General features: G+C 40.7%; 1 protein-coding gene across 1 annotated transcript in view; it reads left to right on the forward strand.

The window, feature by feature from the left end:
* The window catches only part of LOC136880858 (kinesin-like protein CG14535), a 415,061-nt gene that overhangs the window by 365,585 nt on the left and 31,304 nt on the right, over nt 1-18,172 (forward strand). Inside the window, exon 5 of the mRNA XM_067153399.2 lies at nt 16,262-16,480. Coding sequence (XP_067009500.2) covers nt 16,262-16,480 — 219 coding nt within the window. The remainder of the gene's footprint in view (nt 1-16,261; nt 16,481-18,172) is intronic.

The following is an 18,172-nucleotide window of genomic DNA, read 5'->3' on the forward strand; positions in this document are numbered from 1 at the left end:
TAAAATACAGAGCCCACGATGAAACAAATCCATATGTAATTAAATTGAGATCTAACTGAATAGTCTAAGACACAAGTTTCACGAAGTCTTCCAGTGCAGACATTGCCATGTCGTTCCATCCGTCTCTGGAGGCTGTTGTACCATTCAAATTAACGATTCTCTGCCGTACAAGAAGAGCCCAGTTTTAGCAAGAATATGACTGTATTGTGGATTTTGTCATGCCTTAACTTGTTTCTTCTTTTCCTTATAAATGCAACTTCTTGGGGTGTTTGAAACATCTGGTGTGATTCAGTAGGTGTTTATGCTTATTTTCATGAAGGGGAGGGGTGTTTCTGAAGCTTAAGAGTACGCATGTCAGTAAAGTAGGGAGATTTGATGACTGAGGAATGAACTATTGGAGTGGCAAAGGGAGGAAACGGGGCAATTTAAGCATATGGGACTTCTGAGTGGAGAAATTGTGAGGGGATGGATATTTTATCCTCCTTGTTTTCCCCTTTCTTCTTTTCCCCTTCCGTTTGAAACATTCCTCATGATGACAAAAGTTAAGTGTCAATTTTTTCAGGACATTTCTGATCGTACTTTAGGAAGTTGTTACTTATAAGTCATAAGATTAGGAGCGTATCCCACTAGTATCTGTGATTAAACACATCACTTGATTGGATGGCGAAAGTGCAGTAATTCGTTTAGGAATCACGGACAGTTCTGGCATTCCTCTATGTTTTCCAAATTTACTCCTCACTATTCGACGTTTCAGAATATGTCTCCAAGTCCTAAACTTATATTGCTTCTCGTTCAGGTCTTATTATGAGTGAGGACAATAGAATTCATCCACTGTATGAATGAATAATCCCCTAGGGATCTTGGTCTGAGATGGTAGGGAGGGACCACAGGGCCCTAGCTGAATCTGGTATTGGTTCCACTTACTTACGCCAACCTCCTCGCTTTGATTTTCCTATGCGAACGCCCTTGGCAGGGACTGTTCTCTTACGCCCCCGACGGAATTAGGTTTGTGAAGGCAAGGGTGCCCTTCAATTTTACACCCTTTCTAACTTTCGCAACTATGGTTTGTGCTATCTTTCAGACATTGGTTGACACGGTTCAGTTTCGGAGGGCTGATCAAGAAAGACTGATAATCTTAGTTCTTGATGTTGACCGAGATAACTTATATTCATTTTATCCGCAGGTCAGTGAGCCGAAATTTATAAAATGAACGACAAAGGAAATATGCTGAGAAAGTTATACGCGTCTCTGCTTTGTCCTCTACAAATTTCACACGGATTGCCGAAGATATGGACTTAGAGCCCAGCGGCGAAAAGCTAGTAATTGACACCTGCAACCAAGGAGAGGCTGGAAACTGCTATTTAATGCTCAAATAATGGTTAATATAAATTACTTCAATACAGCGCATTTTGACTAGGAACACTCCATGATCCAAAAATAAGCGTGCATGTACAAAGAATAAATATTGTAAATGCATTTAGTGGATGCACATACGTTCAACGTTATGATGCAAGAGACTGGTAGATAAAGGGTCAAATGGCTGAGAAGTCAGCTTGACGTCCTTCCCCTCTACTAATGACGGTACCTCAAGGCAGAGGAAAAAAAATTCCTTTTTATTCTTTTGAGTGGGTGTGTGGGGGCGGGGGAGGGGGAATGGGAGTACTGCAGTGCTATAGACATATCCCGGGACATTAAAATGGTGTTTCTCGGAGTTCTGTGGACATCTGAGTTACGATTGTGGCATCGAGACTCTTCAAATAAGCTCCATCCGGTCCTCCTACGACAACATAGTCGAAATTACGTTTAGATCTTTTTCTAACTACCTTCTTCTTCTGCAAGGCTGTATGGCTCAGACGGTTCAGACTTAGCTTTCTGAGCCAATGTTGACGGGTGACAGACTGAAATACGCAAGACTTGTTTCAGTAGAATTACCGGAAATGTTTACGGCAACTCGGTGACTCTGAAAACCATAGAGACTATTAAAGATTATTATTATTATTATTATTATTATTATTATTATTATTATTATTATTATTATTATTATTATTATTATTATTATTACACTCTTTCTCTTGAATAATAAAGGAAAATGAAACCTAACTTTTAAGTTATATTAATAGCAACTGAAATACGATTATCCATATAAAGAAAATGAGTCGCTTTCTCGTGAACTGATAGCAAAAGGGGAAACCCCAGAGAGAGGTACAAGTCTATCTATCTATCTATCTATCTATCTATCTATCTAGTCAAACATAAATACATACATAATCTACCAGACTGAGCGGCTTAGAGGGTAGAACGCTCGCCTTCTAATTCAAATCTGACGGTTCGATTCCTGGTCTGTTCGGCGGTCTTTCAAGGTGTTCAAAGTTCAAGGCGTGGATCCACAGAGTATGATTAGTGTTAACATTGAATATGTTAAAAGCTTGTTTGTGGTGAGACTAGACGTCGATGTGCAACGCCGTCTCGAGTCGATAAGATTTATCTGCTTGCAAAAGAACTCCTGCGGGACTAATTCTGTCACCTTCGCGTTTTCGAAAATCGTTGAAGTAATTAGTGGGCCGTATAACTAAATTATTAGTATTCGGGAGATAGTAGGTTCGAATCCCACTGTCGGCAGCCCTGAAAATTGTTTTCCGTGGTTTCCCATTTTCACACCAGGAAAATGCTGGGGCTGTACCTTAATTAAGGCCACGGCCGCTTCCTTCCCACTCATAGCCCTTTCCTGTCCCATCGTCGCCGTAAGACCTATCTGTGTCGGTGCGACGTAAAACAACTAGCAACTAAATTATTATTATTATTATTATTATTATTATTATTATTATTATTATTATTATTATTATTATTTATTAAATAGTCTCCTTTCTGATCAAAATAAACAACAGAAAATCCTATAATTCAGTCTCATTTGTATACGTAAGAGATAACAGTTTCATCTGAAGAATTTGAACCTAATATTAACCAATGTATGCAACCACCTCTCGAAGAAATGAGCCGCTTAATCTCTAGACTACGAAAATCAGAGCAGAAATTGACGAACTGATTATTCGCATACATAAGGTCGCCTCTTGTATAAATAGTGAGTAGCTTCACTCATCGGGTAATTTCCCCTCGAGCTCGTCATCTTTGCCATCTGTTCCACGATTCACTCCTTCCTTCCCCCTTCCCTTGACTTCCCACCTGTTCTCTGACGACCTCGGGTTTATGAGCCGAATAATTTGAACATTAGAATTCAGATCTCTCCCCCACTCCAAGATGGCGTGGGTCAACCGAGTATGATAACATTCAAGACGTTAGGCGTCTGTTTGTGGTGAGACTAGGCGTCGAGGCGCAACGTCATAAAAGGAGAGCCACTCTATATTGTTGTTGTTGTTTCGTCTTTAATAAGTTATAATCTAAATGGTGCTTAAAGGACTAACCCGGATAATTAAAACTTAGCGTGATTCCATTAGTAAACAAGAATAACGGAATTAGGTATTCTAAATGTCTTCGCCTTAGATTATACACGCCTTTATCTAGGGATGCCATATTACCAACCTAAGAAAAGAGGACCACCAACCTGAACAAAGAAGACATTCTACTGATGGAATCACTGCATCTTAATTACGTTTATCGGCTTCACTTTCATCACAGATCATTGCCCAATCGCCTTTGTCATTAATGTTTTTTTTTCCTGTTCCATTCGTACTTTTCTGAAGATGAAATCTTCTGCAAAAATATTTTGTTCTCCAATAAATAGTGATGAAACTGGATGCAACTGAAAGGTTGACGTTATACTGCAAACACACTACACATTTCACGCTCAATTGTGAACCTGTTTCTGTTCTTGGTCCACTGTGAATTACGCAATGCGTGAGATAGTAGGTTCGAATCCCACTGTCGGCAGCCCTGAAGATGGTTTTCCGTTGTTTCCCATTTTCACCTTAATTAAGGCCGCTTCCTTCCAACTCCTAGGCCTTTCCTATCCCATCGTCGCCATAAGACCTATCTGTGTCGGTGCGACGTAAGGCCACTAGCGAAAAGAATTAAGCAATTAAAATATTCACCCTTGTTTGAATTATGACTTGGAATGCAAAAGAAAAAATCCTATTTACGGCAAAATAATACTGGATGAAAATTACAGAACTCAATTTATACACAATGTATGCAGAGACACAACCTCTAAACAAGGATGAACTAGAAAAAAACGGAAGCAGACAATGAACAAACAGTGCTGCCTATTTAAATGTGGCGGTGAAAGTTGATAGCTTAACACCGCGTGAAGTTTAAACCATTTTTAAAACCCCCCAAAAGAGGACATTGTTCAAGTTATTCGAAAATCCGCTTTTCGAGCTGTTAAAAAGAGGACACGTCCGGGTAAAAGATAACATATGGCACCCCTACGTTTATCAATCCAGATCCCTATTACGTGGGCCCGACAGAGGTATGTAGTGGAATTTTTGAAGGGCAGGAAAGAACCCATTCCAAACTCCATGTCGCACAATATAAAAGATCTGTAGTGACAAATTTAGTGTTCCCCAGACAAAATTAAATCTCAAGCATAGATCACCGAACAGATTTCCCGTTTATTGTGCCATCTGCTAGATTAAAACGGAACTTCAAATTTGAAGCACAGCCTACCTAAATGACGTCAAATTGAAACGCCTACATACAGTTAGCTGAGGACATATAGTTTGAAGAAAATGACTTGTTAAACATCTTTTCGGTAATGAAAACTTCCCATATACAGTAATCTGCACTCACTCTAAGTAAATTGTAAGAACATGCCATTGACAGAGGCCTCTGGACATTGAAAATTATTGTAAAGTAACTGCACAAATTCCCTTTAAATGTACAATACAGAAGAATTACCTTCAAAGAGTTGTCCTTACACAGTGCGAATTTATTATGTTTGATGTTTTGTCTATTGATTTATTATAATCACTTAAGGCTCCGGAGATGAAAATCGATATTTTGGTCATTTTGGTGAAATATTTTATGACTGAAATTGAAAGGTTTGAGTTTCCTTTTTCTTGTCACGAAGTTATTCTGCAGAATTCAAAAAAATTATGCTTTGTTTGGCAATTGTAATTTTACATTTGAATCCCATTTTTCTCCCATAACATTCTGCCAAATGTAATAGAATTTGTATGGTTAATGTATCACAGCTATATTAAGAAACCTGCGTATGGAATTTTCGATTGCAGAATTTTTTCAACTAGTAGAAATTTTTAAGTCCAAAATTTTAGAACGTAAAAATTACACAAAATTTAGTACGATATATCTCCTCATATAAATTATGTACTGAAAAATCGATACGTAGTGCTTTTAAAAGAAGTATTATCTACCTAATTACGAATTTATATTAACATATAAATTAAATTTCATGACAAAATGGAATTAAAGTTTCAATAAATACTTTGAAAAACTATTAATTGTATATGAAAGAAATGTGTCCGCCTGTGTGGTGTAGTGGTTAGTGTGATTAGCTGGCAGTTCCGGAGGTTCGGGTTCGATTCTCAGCTCTGCCACGAAATTTGAAAAGTGGTACGAGGGCTGGAACGCTGCGCACTCAGCCTCGGGAGGTCAACTGAGTAGAGGGTGGCTCGATTCCCACCTCAGCCATCCTCGAAGTGCTTTTCCGTCGTTTCCCATTTCTCCTACATGCAAATGCCGGGATAGTACCCAACTTAAGGCCATGGCCGCTTCCTTCCCTCTTCCTCGTCTGTCCCCTCCGCTCTTCCCATCCTGTACAAGGCCCCTGTTCAGCATAGCAAGTGAGGCCACCTGGGCGAGGTACTTGTCCTCCTCCCCTGTCGTATCCCCCGACCCAAAGTCTCACGCTCCAACACACTGCACTTGAGGGGATTGAGGTGGGATCCCTCGCTGAGTCCTAGGGAAAATCCAACCCTGGAGGGTAAAAGGATAAATAAATAAATAAATAAATAAATAAATAAATAAATAATGTCGTTGTCGTTCAGATTGCAAATGAGCTTGATTTTACGCGAGTGGAATAAGTAGTGGACCAATTTGGAAGTTTTTCCAACCAGGCCGCACCATGTAGCCTATACAGTGCACGCTTTGTACACCTACTATTGAAACTGAAAAGGGTTCGTATAATAATAATAATAATAATAATAATAATAATAATAATAATAATAATAATAATCAACCAATTACTCTTACCCTTAATGGCCTTAACTGACACCTTAGTGTCGGAAGTTTATCCCGCAGGACTTCCTTAACCCTTTACTGCATGAATTATTTTTCGTTTTCGTTTGGTGAAGAAAATTTCAAGCTTCAATGTTCAACTTACATTTAGTGTTTTAGATTTACCAGCAATTCTTAACTGGGGCTAATAGCTTAACACTCGTATGTGATGTGGATTGCCATAACGGGGTATATAGGTCGGTAATGTCATCCAACCAACACAAACTTTGCCGTGGTAGCGAGTCTGACTCGGAAACCGGCAGATACTCCTTGTATCACTTCCCACTCTTCCCTGCTATCTCTTTCTTCTTCTTAGAAATAATAGCATGTCGGAGGCCATGTAGATTGAGTCGTTGGTCACGCGGGGGGAGCGGGCTTCGGGGGCCCCCCCGAAGAAAAAAAAAAAATGAGTTTGAGCTAGAGGTACTCCTGAAGCCTGTGGTAATGTGATGGGGAGGGCCCACGTAAAATAAACGGTGGTTGGTACGCGTGGATGTTGACGGGGTGGAAGGAGTATCTTTGGTTGTAGGGCTGTTTTGTCTTATGATATGTAAAAAATAAAAAAACAAGGCATCACTGGTATATGTCTTTAAATGACTGTACAGTTGAAGGTGTGCCGTAAAACTACCTCTGTCCACAATCTGTATCCATTTATACAAGTGAAAAGTTGTATGTTGTCTGAGGGCAACAGCATGCAGTAAAGGGTTAATGTCCCTAAAATTTCTGCGATGTAGCTGTATCATTTAAGAGCCCTGAGATGCAACAGACAACAGCCAAGATTGATCCGAGTATCTTAGGATCTCAATACAAAACTATGAGAAAGCTGAATAACATTTTTCCGTTTGGATACTTTATATGGAAAGCAGAGGTTAATAATAATAATAATAATAATAATAATAATAATAATAATAATAATAATAATAATAATAATAATAATAATCATCATCATCATCATCATCTGTTTACCCTCCAGGTTCGGTTTTTCCCTCGGACTGAGCGAGGGATCCCACCTCTACCGCCTCAAGAGCAGTGTCCTGGAGCTTCAGACTCTTGGTCGGGGGATACAACTGGGGAGTATGACCAGTACCTCGCCCAGGCGGCCTCACCTGCTATGCTGAACAGGGGCCTTATGGAGGGATGGAAAGATTGGAAGGGATAGGCAAGGAAGAGGGAAGGAAGCGGCCGGGGCCTTAAGTTAGGTACCATCCCGGCATTCGCCTGGAGGAGAAGTGGGAAACCACGGAAAACCACTTCCAGGATGGCTGAGGTGGGAATCGAACCCACCTCTACTCAGTTGACATCCCGAGGCTGAGTGGACCCCGTTCCAGCCCTCGTACCACTTTTCAAATTTCGTGGCAGAGCCGGGAATCGAACCCGGGCCTCCGGGGGTGTCAGCTAATCACGCTAACCACTACACCACAGAGGCGGACAATAATAATAATAATAATAATAATAATAATAATAATAATAATAATAATAATAAACCGGGCGAGTTGGCTGTGCGGTTAGAGGTGCGCGGCTGTGAGCTTGCATCCGGGAGATAGTGGGTTCGAACCACACTGTCGGAGGCCCTGAAGATAGTTTTCCGTGGTTTCCCATTTTCACACCAGGCAATGCTGGGGCTGTACCTTAATTAAGGCCCCAGCCACTTCCCTCCCACTCCTAGGCCTTTCCTATCCAATCGTCGCCATAAGACCTATCTGTGTCGGTGCGACGTAAAGCCCCTAGCAAAAAAAGACCTATCTGTGTCGGTGTGACGTAAAGCCACTAGCAAAAAAATAGTAATAATAAAGCCTCAGAATATTTCTGCAAGTATTTTGATTCAACGCCATCTACGCTGCCCACGTGTCAGTATTTACGATTCGTTTCTAAGCTACCAAATGGAAGAGAAACCGGAATTCTGTTGAATGATCCACCGCCCAGTTTTAATTTTGATCCGCCTGTTACACTCCAAATGTGTCACCAGAGATCTTCCAAATGGTGACATCGTAGGACTTGGACTGTCCCATGGAATTTTTCCAACCTTTAAAAATCGGACTATATCTGCCAGGTTTTATCCCGTGATCTTGGAATCCGGAAGCCAATGCTCAGCCACTAATCCAGATTTTCTATCCTTAAAATTCCACCGACCTTGTTCCGGAGACGAACTCGCGACCTCAAATGCAAAATACTAATGCAGAACTACTATTCGACCTCCAGCGTAGACTGCAATATGAGTATTATATTATGGTAAATTATGTTCTTTTCGAGTAATTATAATTTCATTGTCCGATACGGTAAGCATGTAATTGACTTTCACAATTTATAGCTTTGTTTCTATATCATTAATGCTGCACTGTTCATATTCCTTGAAGCAGTTAAACAATCAAGCTGTCTACGATACAATTGTATCACTAATTGTTTCTACCAAAATCTATTAAATCATATTAATTACCCATTATCGTAACTTGCTATACACTGTCGAGCTCCCCTTGATAATCACCTTCCACTTTAATTACCCCTTTAGATTTTCCTTTGTTACAGCTTCGAGAAGATACAGTGAAGGGAGCATGGGATGAAGGATTACGGTATCTTCTCTAGTATAGAGTAGGGTATTCATTCATGAGCTGTTATCATGTGTAATTGATCGGCTAATTATAAACCGGTGATTGTTAGGGCGTCAAGCCTCTATGTTCTGACACCGTCGTTAACCGGTTCGAGTCCTGTTGGTTGAAATATTTTTCACCATCAGGTTGGCCGGCAATGCTAGAGAGATAGAGATAGGCCCTATACCAGGGGTGGCAAGGCTTTCCCAACTAGCATGTCAATTAAAGTCTTGTTTATTACTCTTTACTGTCGAGTGTGCAACCGGTTATTTTCCTTTAAAATCATCATGAAACCCCTCAATTGACTTCATTTACGTATTGCATTGCATTACAAATACTGTAAATCAATTCGATTTAAAGTTTCATGACTTTATTTTGCAAACATCACTTGAAATTACATTGAAAATTACACTTTAAAAAACCGGTACATTTTAAGAATGGGGTGTATTTTTACTTTAACCTAATAAAATTGGTAAAAAAATATGGCCATATAATTAATTGATATACTTCTTTATTAAAGTGTAATGTTAATAGTACAGTAAGCAACAAGCCTATAATGGCAATAATTAAGACACGCGTATGTTTATAAAGCGAGCGAAGCGAATTTTATAAATTCCATACGAGTGTCTTAATTACCATTATAGGCGAATTGCACACGACTGTTTATGCTCGACGATAATTATAACTCTATGTTTTAAATTCTTAAATTACCTTCGAGTTGTCGCTTGACGGTTGACTTTACTGAACGCAGAGCGCATGCGCTGGGTTATTGATTTTTCCGTGAGTGGATCAGTGACCTTGACAATGTCATATGTTTTCAAATCTTTGATAGAAGGTTATCATAACCTGGCTTTATTTCAAATAAAAATTGTTTATTGTACAGTTGGTGGAGTGAATTTGCGGGAGTGTGCCGTGTGGTTGTGGAATATTGGAAGTACAAGGTGCTTCGTTGTTAATGTGTGTGTCCGACATGTTTGATTTTGGAAACAAGTGCGAACCTAGTGCGTCGAGCGCAGGTACGATGCTATCCTTACCTAATTGGTCAAACAGTTGTATCATAATGAAAATCTGAACTCTGATTGGTGGAGAACCTGTATCATAATGAAAATCTGAACTCTGATTGGTGGAGAACCTGTATCATAATGGAAATCTGAACTCTGATTTGTGGAGAACCTGTATCATAATGAAACATGAACTATAATGAGTCTCATTAAGGTTCAATTTTCTGGCATACAATATTTATATTTCGGCATCGTCGAGCATAAAATATGCCATGTTCGTAGATTGACGACCTATTTGTTACATGTTAAAAACATTAAAATATGTTAGCATGTTGTGCGGCGTGTGGTTCGCCATCTCTGCCCTATACAATTTCCAGTCCCTAGATCACGTGCCAAAAGTCTGGATTCAATTCCAAAGAACACCGCTGTGTTCATATGGAACGAAGGCATATGCCTGTTGATGTTGATTCGTCCGTTGGATAGCGACAGGTGGGTAGTGGTGATAATTAATTTAAGAGGGTGTACAACTAGGCAGACATCGTCTATATAACACTAATCAGAGAGAAGAAATGGAAGGATCTGACACTTCGAAAAATGAAGGTATCGGCCAAACGAGGGTCACAAAATGAAAGACTCCCTAGGCCTCGAATGCTCTAAAATCGTCGGGGTTGGAAAAGAACAAGTGTTGACCAAACGAGGTCGGATAAGATTGAGGAGCCTGACAAAAGTAAGTGGAAGCAATGTCAGGACTCAGCTAAGGGCTCCGTGGTCACCAATGCTAAGTTCAGAGCCCTTGGGGCCCCTTTTTGTTGCCTCTTACGACAGGCAGGGGATACCGTGGGTGTTATTCGACAGGAGTAGGCTACGTGCCGACACAAGATTTCTCCCTCTCCCTTCCTCATGATCATCATCACACATCAATACACACAGGTCACCCATGGGAGTAGAATAGAAAGAACTGCACCAGGCAAGCCAGAGACTGGACTAAAATGATCTAGAGAATATTGCCATTTCAGGAGCCTCCGTGGCTCAGGTGGCAGCGCACCAGCCTCTCACCGCCGGGTCCCGTGGTTCAAATCCTTGTCACTCCATGTGAGATTTGTGCTGGACAAAGCGGAGGCGGGACAGGTTTTTCTCCGAGTGCTCCGGTTTTCCCTGTCATCTTTCATTCCAGCAACACTCTCCATTATCATTTCATTCCATCTGTCATTCATTAATCATTGCCCCAGAGGAGTGCGACAGGCTTCGGCAGCAGGCACAATTTCCGCCCTCGCCGCTAGATGGAGCTAAATTCATTCCATTCCTGACCCGGTCGCATGACTGTGGATTTTCATTTTCAATATTGCCATTTCACTACTGCATGAGACAAGGGTAGCTTGTATGTTGTGAACGGGGCGAACCTTGATTGATCTCAATGCAGATTTGTGAAATAGCAAAGGCAAAATCATCTCCATACATACTATGAAGACCCTTGGAGGCGTAGAAAGTAAATGCTTTCACTAGTCTTAACCTCGGCACTTGGTGGAGTAGAGTGGTTAGATGGTAATTGTTTTAAAAGGAAGTACATCTAGGCAACCATCCTATATATAACACCAATCAGAGGGAAAAATTGGAAGGAATACGACACTTCGAAAAATGAAGATATCGGCCAAAAGAAGACAAGGGCCACGAAGGGCGTGAAAATGAAAAACTCCCTAACTCTCGCAAACGTAATAGCGTCGGGGTCGGAAAATAACACGAGTTGACCAAGAGAGGTCGGATAGTATAGATGAAAGTGAAGAGCCTGGCAAACTAAGTGGAAGCAATGACAGGACTCAGCTAATGGCCCCGTGGTAGCCAACGCACGTTCCAAAGTTCAGAGCTCCTGGGGCTCCTATTAGTTGCCTCTTACGACAGGCAGGGGATACCGTGGGTGTTATTCTACCGCCCCCACCCACAGGAGGAGTAGAATGGTTAACTCTACGCCCGGCTACCTTTGCTCCCAAGAATTTACCTGGTACTGATGTTTGCTGTAGGCTGAGTGAACCTCAGGGCCATGTACACCTTCGGAAATTGAAATCTGGTTTCTTAAATATTTCGACTTCCTAACGGGGAATAGAACGCATATCCTTCCGGGTGAACCAAGCACGCCTTTACCGCCTCGGCCAGGTAGCCCTGTTTTGTGAAATAAAATGACAGTAACCATTCTCCGTTAAGAAAGTCGTATTTACAATTCTGGGAAATCTACAGAATAACTACTGTTTTTTGTTTTGTTTGTCCAGCACTTGTCCCGTTTCTCTACGGGGTCGGGTATGAGATAAAATGAATCTGTCGCGGTGAGTTTTTATGAACGGATGCCCTTCCTGACGTCAACCTCATCAGAGGAGTTAATGAGATTAAATTAATGATATGATGTATGATAGTATAAAGGTAGAGGGTGAAACCCGGTTCTGGCACATAGCCTATTCCTGTCGAATAGCACCATGGGGTCTGCTCAAGACTTAACGTCCCCATCCGACGGACGAATCACCATCAAGAGCGTCATATGCCCTCACTCCATATGAGCACTGCGGAGAGGTTTAGAATTTAATACAGGATTTTGGCACGCAATCTAGTGATTAGTCATTGTATACCATCACCTCTCGTACCCTGCCGGCCAACATTCTGATGGTGATTTTTTTTTTTTTCGACCAGCGGGGCTCAAACTGGCTATCCACGGTGTCAGACCGTTTAGACTTCAACGCCTTAACTATTATGGCCACTAGGTGGGCTCTACAGAATTACTACTACTACTGCTTATAATATGCCTTTGCTGGCGAGATGTAGTGTTTACAGTGCACTATGTATTCTGGTATGGACTATATCAAATTTGTTACTTTCATTGACCTGTCTCAGTCTCATCCTTGGCTTTGACAATATGAAAGTGACTGAGGTATGAGTGATGCTATTAATACCATTCCTTATGCAGCCAGTCCCTGTTATGAATGGTGTGAAAATATCGCTCATAGGGTCGGTTGGTGCATGCATTTCAGTGGGCTTGGCAGACTGATATGTAATAGCAACAGCTGGCTCGGTGAGGAAAGCAACGGGAAACTACCTCACTCCTCATTTCCCTAGTACGCCTCTTCAGTGACGCCTAGGCTATTTATGACAGCTGTTGGCGGAGCTGCAGAGGGTCAAACCAGCCTTCGGGCTGAATACCCAACATACAGCCACTACTTATAATAATAATAATAATAATAATAATAATAATAATAATAATAATAATAATAATAATAATAATAATAATAATAATAATTTGTTACATTATTTATTTGGTGTAATTTAGGTGTCTACTCGTTAGTTTTGGTGCTTCATTTTAATCTATCCGACGGAAGAGACCAGGAATTCTGTTGAGTAATCTATTGATGAATTTTAATATATTTTGTCTGCTACACACCAAATGTGTAACCAGAGATCTTTTACATGATGACACTGTACGACATAGATTGCCAAATGGCCATTTCCCACCCTTCAAAATTACAGAAGAATAATAAACATCGTTGGTAGGATGTAAAACTAACAGTATCTTATAGGTATACACTACATTCCACGACGTCTTAAAGTTCTTAATTTTTCTAATTCATGAAATTGTTACAGACAACGAAATGCAGCCTCCGTGGATCAGGCAGCAGCGCGTCGGCCTCTCACCACTGGGTTCCTTGGTTCAAATCCCGGTCACTCCATGTGAGATTTGTGTCGGACAAAGCGTAAGCGGAACAGGTTTTTCCTCCGGGTACTCCGGTTTTCCCTGTCATCTTTCATTCCAGCAACACTCTCCAATATAATTTAATTTTATCTGTCAGTCATTAATCATTGCCACAGAGGAGTGCGACAGGCTTTTCGGCAGCCGACACAATTCCTATCTTCGCCGCTAGATGAGGACTTCATTCATTCAATTCCTGACCCGGTCATATGACTGGAAACAGGCTGTGGATTTTCATTTGATAGAAAACAGATACTTTGTGCTTTTTTACAACCTGCTTTACCTCGCACCCACACAGATAGGTCTTACGGTGACGATGGATAGGAAAGGCCTAGAAGTGGGAAGGAAGCGGCCGTCGCCTTAATTAAAGTACAGCCCCAGTACTTGCCTGGTGTGAAAATGGGAAACCACGGAAAACCATCTTCAGGGCTGCCGATATTGGCTATTTCCCGGATGCAAGCTCACAGCTATGCGCCCCTAATCGTTCGGCCAACTCGCCCAGTAGGATACGTTTTGACACTTCCTGATTAATAATAATAGTAATAATAATTTGGCAACCGCGGACAGAAATTTTCATTTGCCGTCATTTAGACTGTCTGCGTTTCAATTTCGACACTCGTTTTACTCTACCAGATTGCAAAGTCAACTGGATATCTGCTGGTCGAACTATGGCTACCTTTCCAATTGATTTTATAGAGTGAACATAAAGTGTGTCCGCCTCTGTGGTGTAGTGGTTAGTGTGATTAGCTGCCGGTTCGATTCCCGATTCTGCCACGAACTTTGAAAAGTGGTACGAGGGCTGGAACGGGGTCCACTCAGCCTCGGAAGGTCAAATGAGTAGAGGTGGGTTCGATTCCCACCTCAGCCATCCTGGAAGTGGTTTTCCGTCGTTTCCCACTTCTCCTCCTGGCAAATGTCGGGATAGCACCTAACTTAAGGCCACGGCCGCTTCCTTCCCTCTTCCTTGTCCATCCCTCGCAATCTTCCCATCCCCCCGCAAGGCCCCTGTTCAGCATAGCAGGGGAGGCCGCCTGGGCGAGGTACTGGTCATCCCCCTCAGTTGTATCCCCTGACCCAGAGTCTGAAGCTCCAGGACACTGTCCTTGAGGCGCTAGTGGTGGGATCCCTCGCTGAGTCCGAGGGAAAAACCTACCCTGGAGGGTAAACAGATTAAGAAATAAATAAATAAATGAATAAGTAAATAAGGAAATCAAGAAACGAGTGAATAAATAAGTACATAAAATAATATAGATTGGCGTCGTACCTGTGTAACAAATGGTTCAACTTCGGACTAAAATGAAGTGGAATGTTGTTGTCCCTTCACATCAAATACTACATCCTGTTACAGCACCGCTCTGTGTGCAATTCAATTAATTTTCCCCATCTGTGACTCATGTTAAAAATTGATTACATACGTCATAATTGAGATATACAGTATTGTCAATTACTGCCCATCTGTTTGTTTTCCCAATAGCAGCTTAGTTAAATTTCAACAAAAGTGTGGTTTTTATACATTTTGTTATTTGCTAACTAAAGTTGATGCTTTTGCCCCCTAAACGTTATCTTTATTCCATACACATTTACAAAAACATTCCGTTTTTTATTTGAGCCCTGCGGCCTTCATCCATTAAATTATTTTTAAAAATATTTGCTAGGATTGAGTGTATAACAAGTATTTAACAGAATTTAAATGTGTTGTTTGATGAGGAAATTGAATATTGAAGATTAGACGCATATACTGTACTTGTACAACTCGTTTGATGAATGGTCAGCGTATTGGCCTTCGGTTCAGAAGGTCCCGGGTTCGATTCCCGGCCGGTTCGGGGATTATAATCGCTTCTGATTATTTTTTTCTGACTCGGGGACTGGATGTATGGTTCCGTCCCAACACTATCCTCGTCATATTCAGACCACAGACCATACTTCCAACCACCACAGAAACACGCAATAGTGATTACATCAGTCCATATAGGGTTGGCGTCAGGAAGGGCATCCGGTCGTAAAACAGTGCCAAATCAGCATGTGCGACGTGGTTCGCACCCTCGACCCCACAGGTGTGGGAAAAGCGGTAGGAAAATAAGATACGCATATATTGTACTTCAAGCTTAGAAAGTAAAGTGTAGTAAGCATTCTGGCCTATGCTGACGACTTGGTCTTAATGGCCAATTGTGCCGAAAGCCTGCAGTCTAATGTCTCGGAACTTGAAAATAGGTGCAATGAGTACGGTGTGAAAATTAGCTTTTCCAATACTAAACTGATGCCAGTAGATAAGAAAGCCAAGAGAACTGCATGCCAGATTGGGATAGAAAGCTGGAACAGGTAGATAATTTCAAGTATCTAGGATGTGTGTTCTCCCAGGTTGGTAGTATAGTAAACGAGATTAAATCAAGGTGCAGTAAAGCTAATACATTGAGCTCACAGTTGCGATCAACAGTATTCTGTAACAAGGAAGTCAGCTCCCGGACGAAACTACCTTTACATCGGTCTGTTTTCAGACCAGCTTTACTTTACGGGGGTGGACTCAGGATATCTTATTCATAAGCTAGAAGTAAGGTATTATCATGCTAAATATGTTACGTCACACGCAAACTATGTTATACGATGGCGCTGTGTTGACTGCGCGCTTTTGGAGTTTGGCCTAAACCGCGAAAACAATGTAATAAGTTTGCGAAACCCTCAAAATCCTGCGGTCATTACAATAGTGACAGCCTACCGCCACTTTTTACGCTATAAACGTTATTTTATCTCTTTTTTTTTTTCAGATTCCGAACAATCTCCAGGAGTGTATCTAAGAGACGATCCCCTTTTTGGTACACAACTGCAGAACCAGAGCGAACTCCGAGTTCCTTCAGCTGAGAAAGCGGCCTTCTATCTGGATGCTGCTCTCAGTAGTCGAAATCTGGCACGAGATGAAGGAAGAGACTGCCATTTACTGTACACGTTGCACGTATACCAGTACAGCGTGGCTGGCAGAGGAGGAGGTGAGTGCGGGAAGACTAAGTCCACAGTGAAATGAAGGTCTACTTTGTTAAATAAATTAGACTTATAATTGAAGCCTGTTACATTTATTTATTGTGAACATTTATTTCAATTCCGTTTTTCATCAATTACTCTATAAATTTAAGCCGCATTCAATTGGACTCACAACTCTGTTCGTGACGTAAATAGAAATAAAATGAAGAAACATCTTCCAGCATTAACACTGTCAGCTCATCACGTGCGTTTCCATTACAATATTCTCGGTATTTGCATATGTGTAAAACATTTACAAGAATAATCTTTAAATTACTTTTCAGTGACACACAAACAAAATAAAAAACAAAATGAGACACAACTAATATCGCAATACAATACGATGTTATCACATCAAAATCCTATTCCTAAATAAGAATGCTCAGACAGAATACAATACTTAACTGGATAATTCACTTAGGATATAATTGATTAATATCATTTTCAAGCTTTACACAGTTGTACATAAATTAAATTGTGACAGTCATAATTAAACTCTCAGTGGATATTCTGAAGATCCATCCATACAGTACGCGACAATGTTAATTATTCTGAACTTGGTTAAATTTTTACGATTTTAGATATCTCAAGATGTTTGTAATTTGTGAATACATATCCCTTAATATTTTGTGTGTATTGCAAATAGAGACGTGGATCAGATAATAAAACAAAAATAATGAGAAGCACAGAATAACAACGAGACGAAATAAATGTAACTTCTGCCACACTTAAAATATGCGCGTATGGTTGAATACTGTTGTATAGTCTCATATTGACTGGGTGCTCACATAAACCGGCTAACAATTTTAAGTTACGTGCTACCGTCTGCCGCGGAAGATTTTAACTATCTTCTGCGAGTTGGGCTAACATGAGGGAGTACTGATGGAGTATTGATGAGATATACATCTTTCAATGTCATGTCATTTCATTAACATTGTTTTTGCAAACGAAGGCTGTATACTGAATAGATCATGGCTATCCTCCATAGCTAACTCGTTAACATCTCTCTCCTTGCCTCTGGAGGCCCTGGAATGAACTACATTTCTAACAGGGTCTCTCTATACTGAGTCTGGTTACTATAGAGTGACAGTTTCCAATATATTATTTTTTATTGCTCTGAAGACGATCCTAGTCGCAGGATCGAAACGCGTCAGCAGATTATTAACATGACGCGACCTAATATCCCCAAATTATTATAATTGCATTCTTTGTTGTGACAAAATTGTGGTTAGCCCGATTTTTCGAACCCCCATTCCATTGCTCTGTTAACTGGAGAGTCTTTGTGAATTTCAGACAACCTTTGAAAGAAGTAAGATATTTCTAGTTCGAGTTAGTTTCTGTGCTGTATAGGCTATATCAAAACTGACTGTAAATTATTTCAACTGTCAGTTTTATAGTTACCTATTTTTGTACAGAAAATTCAAATCTTTGCACTTTCATCTGCGGCTCAAGCTATTCACACCGTATTCTATTAAGTGATTGTTTCATAAAAGCTTATTTTGAATCGAAACATCATTTTATACTTTAGAACGTCTTCACTGTTCCCCTTGACTGCATTCGCAATCCTTTGAGTGAGAGTGCATCACTTGCTTTGGAAGTAGTGTTAGGCTTGTGGATTACGTACCTATCCCATCGTCGTTTTACTACGTCGTAAACCGACT

Source organism: Anabrus simplex, chromosome 9 (assembly GCF_040414725.1).
Source record: "Anabrus simplex isolate iqAnaSimp1 chromosome 9, ASM4041472v1, whole genome shotgun sequence".
Lineage (NCBI taxonomy): Eukaryota > Metazoa > Arthropoda > Insecta > Orthoptera > Tettigoniidae > Anabrus > Anabrus simplex.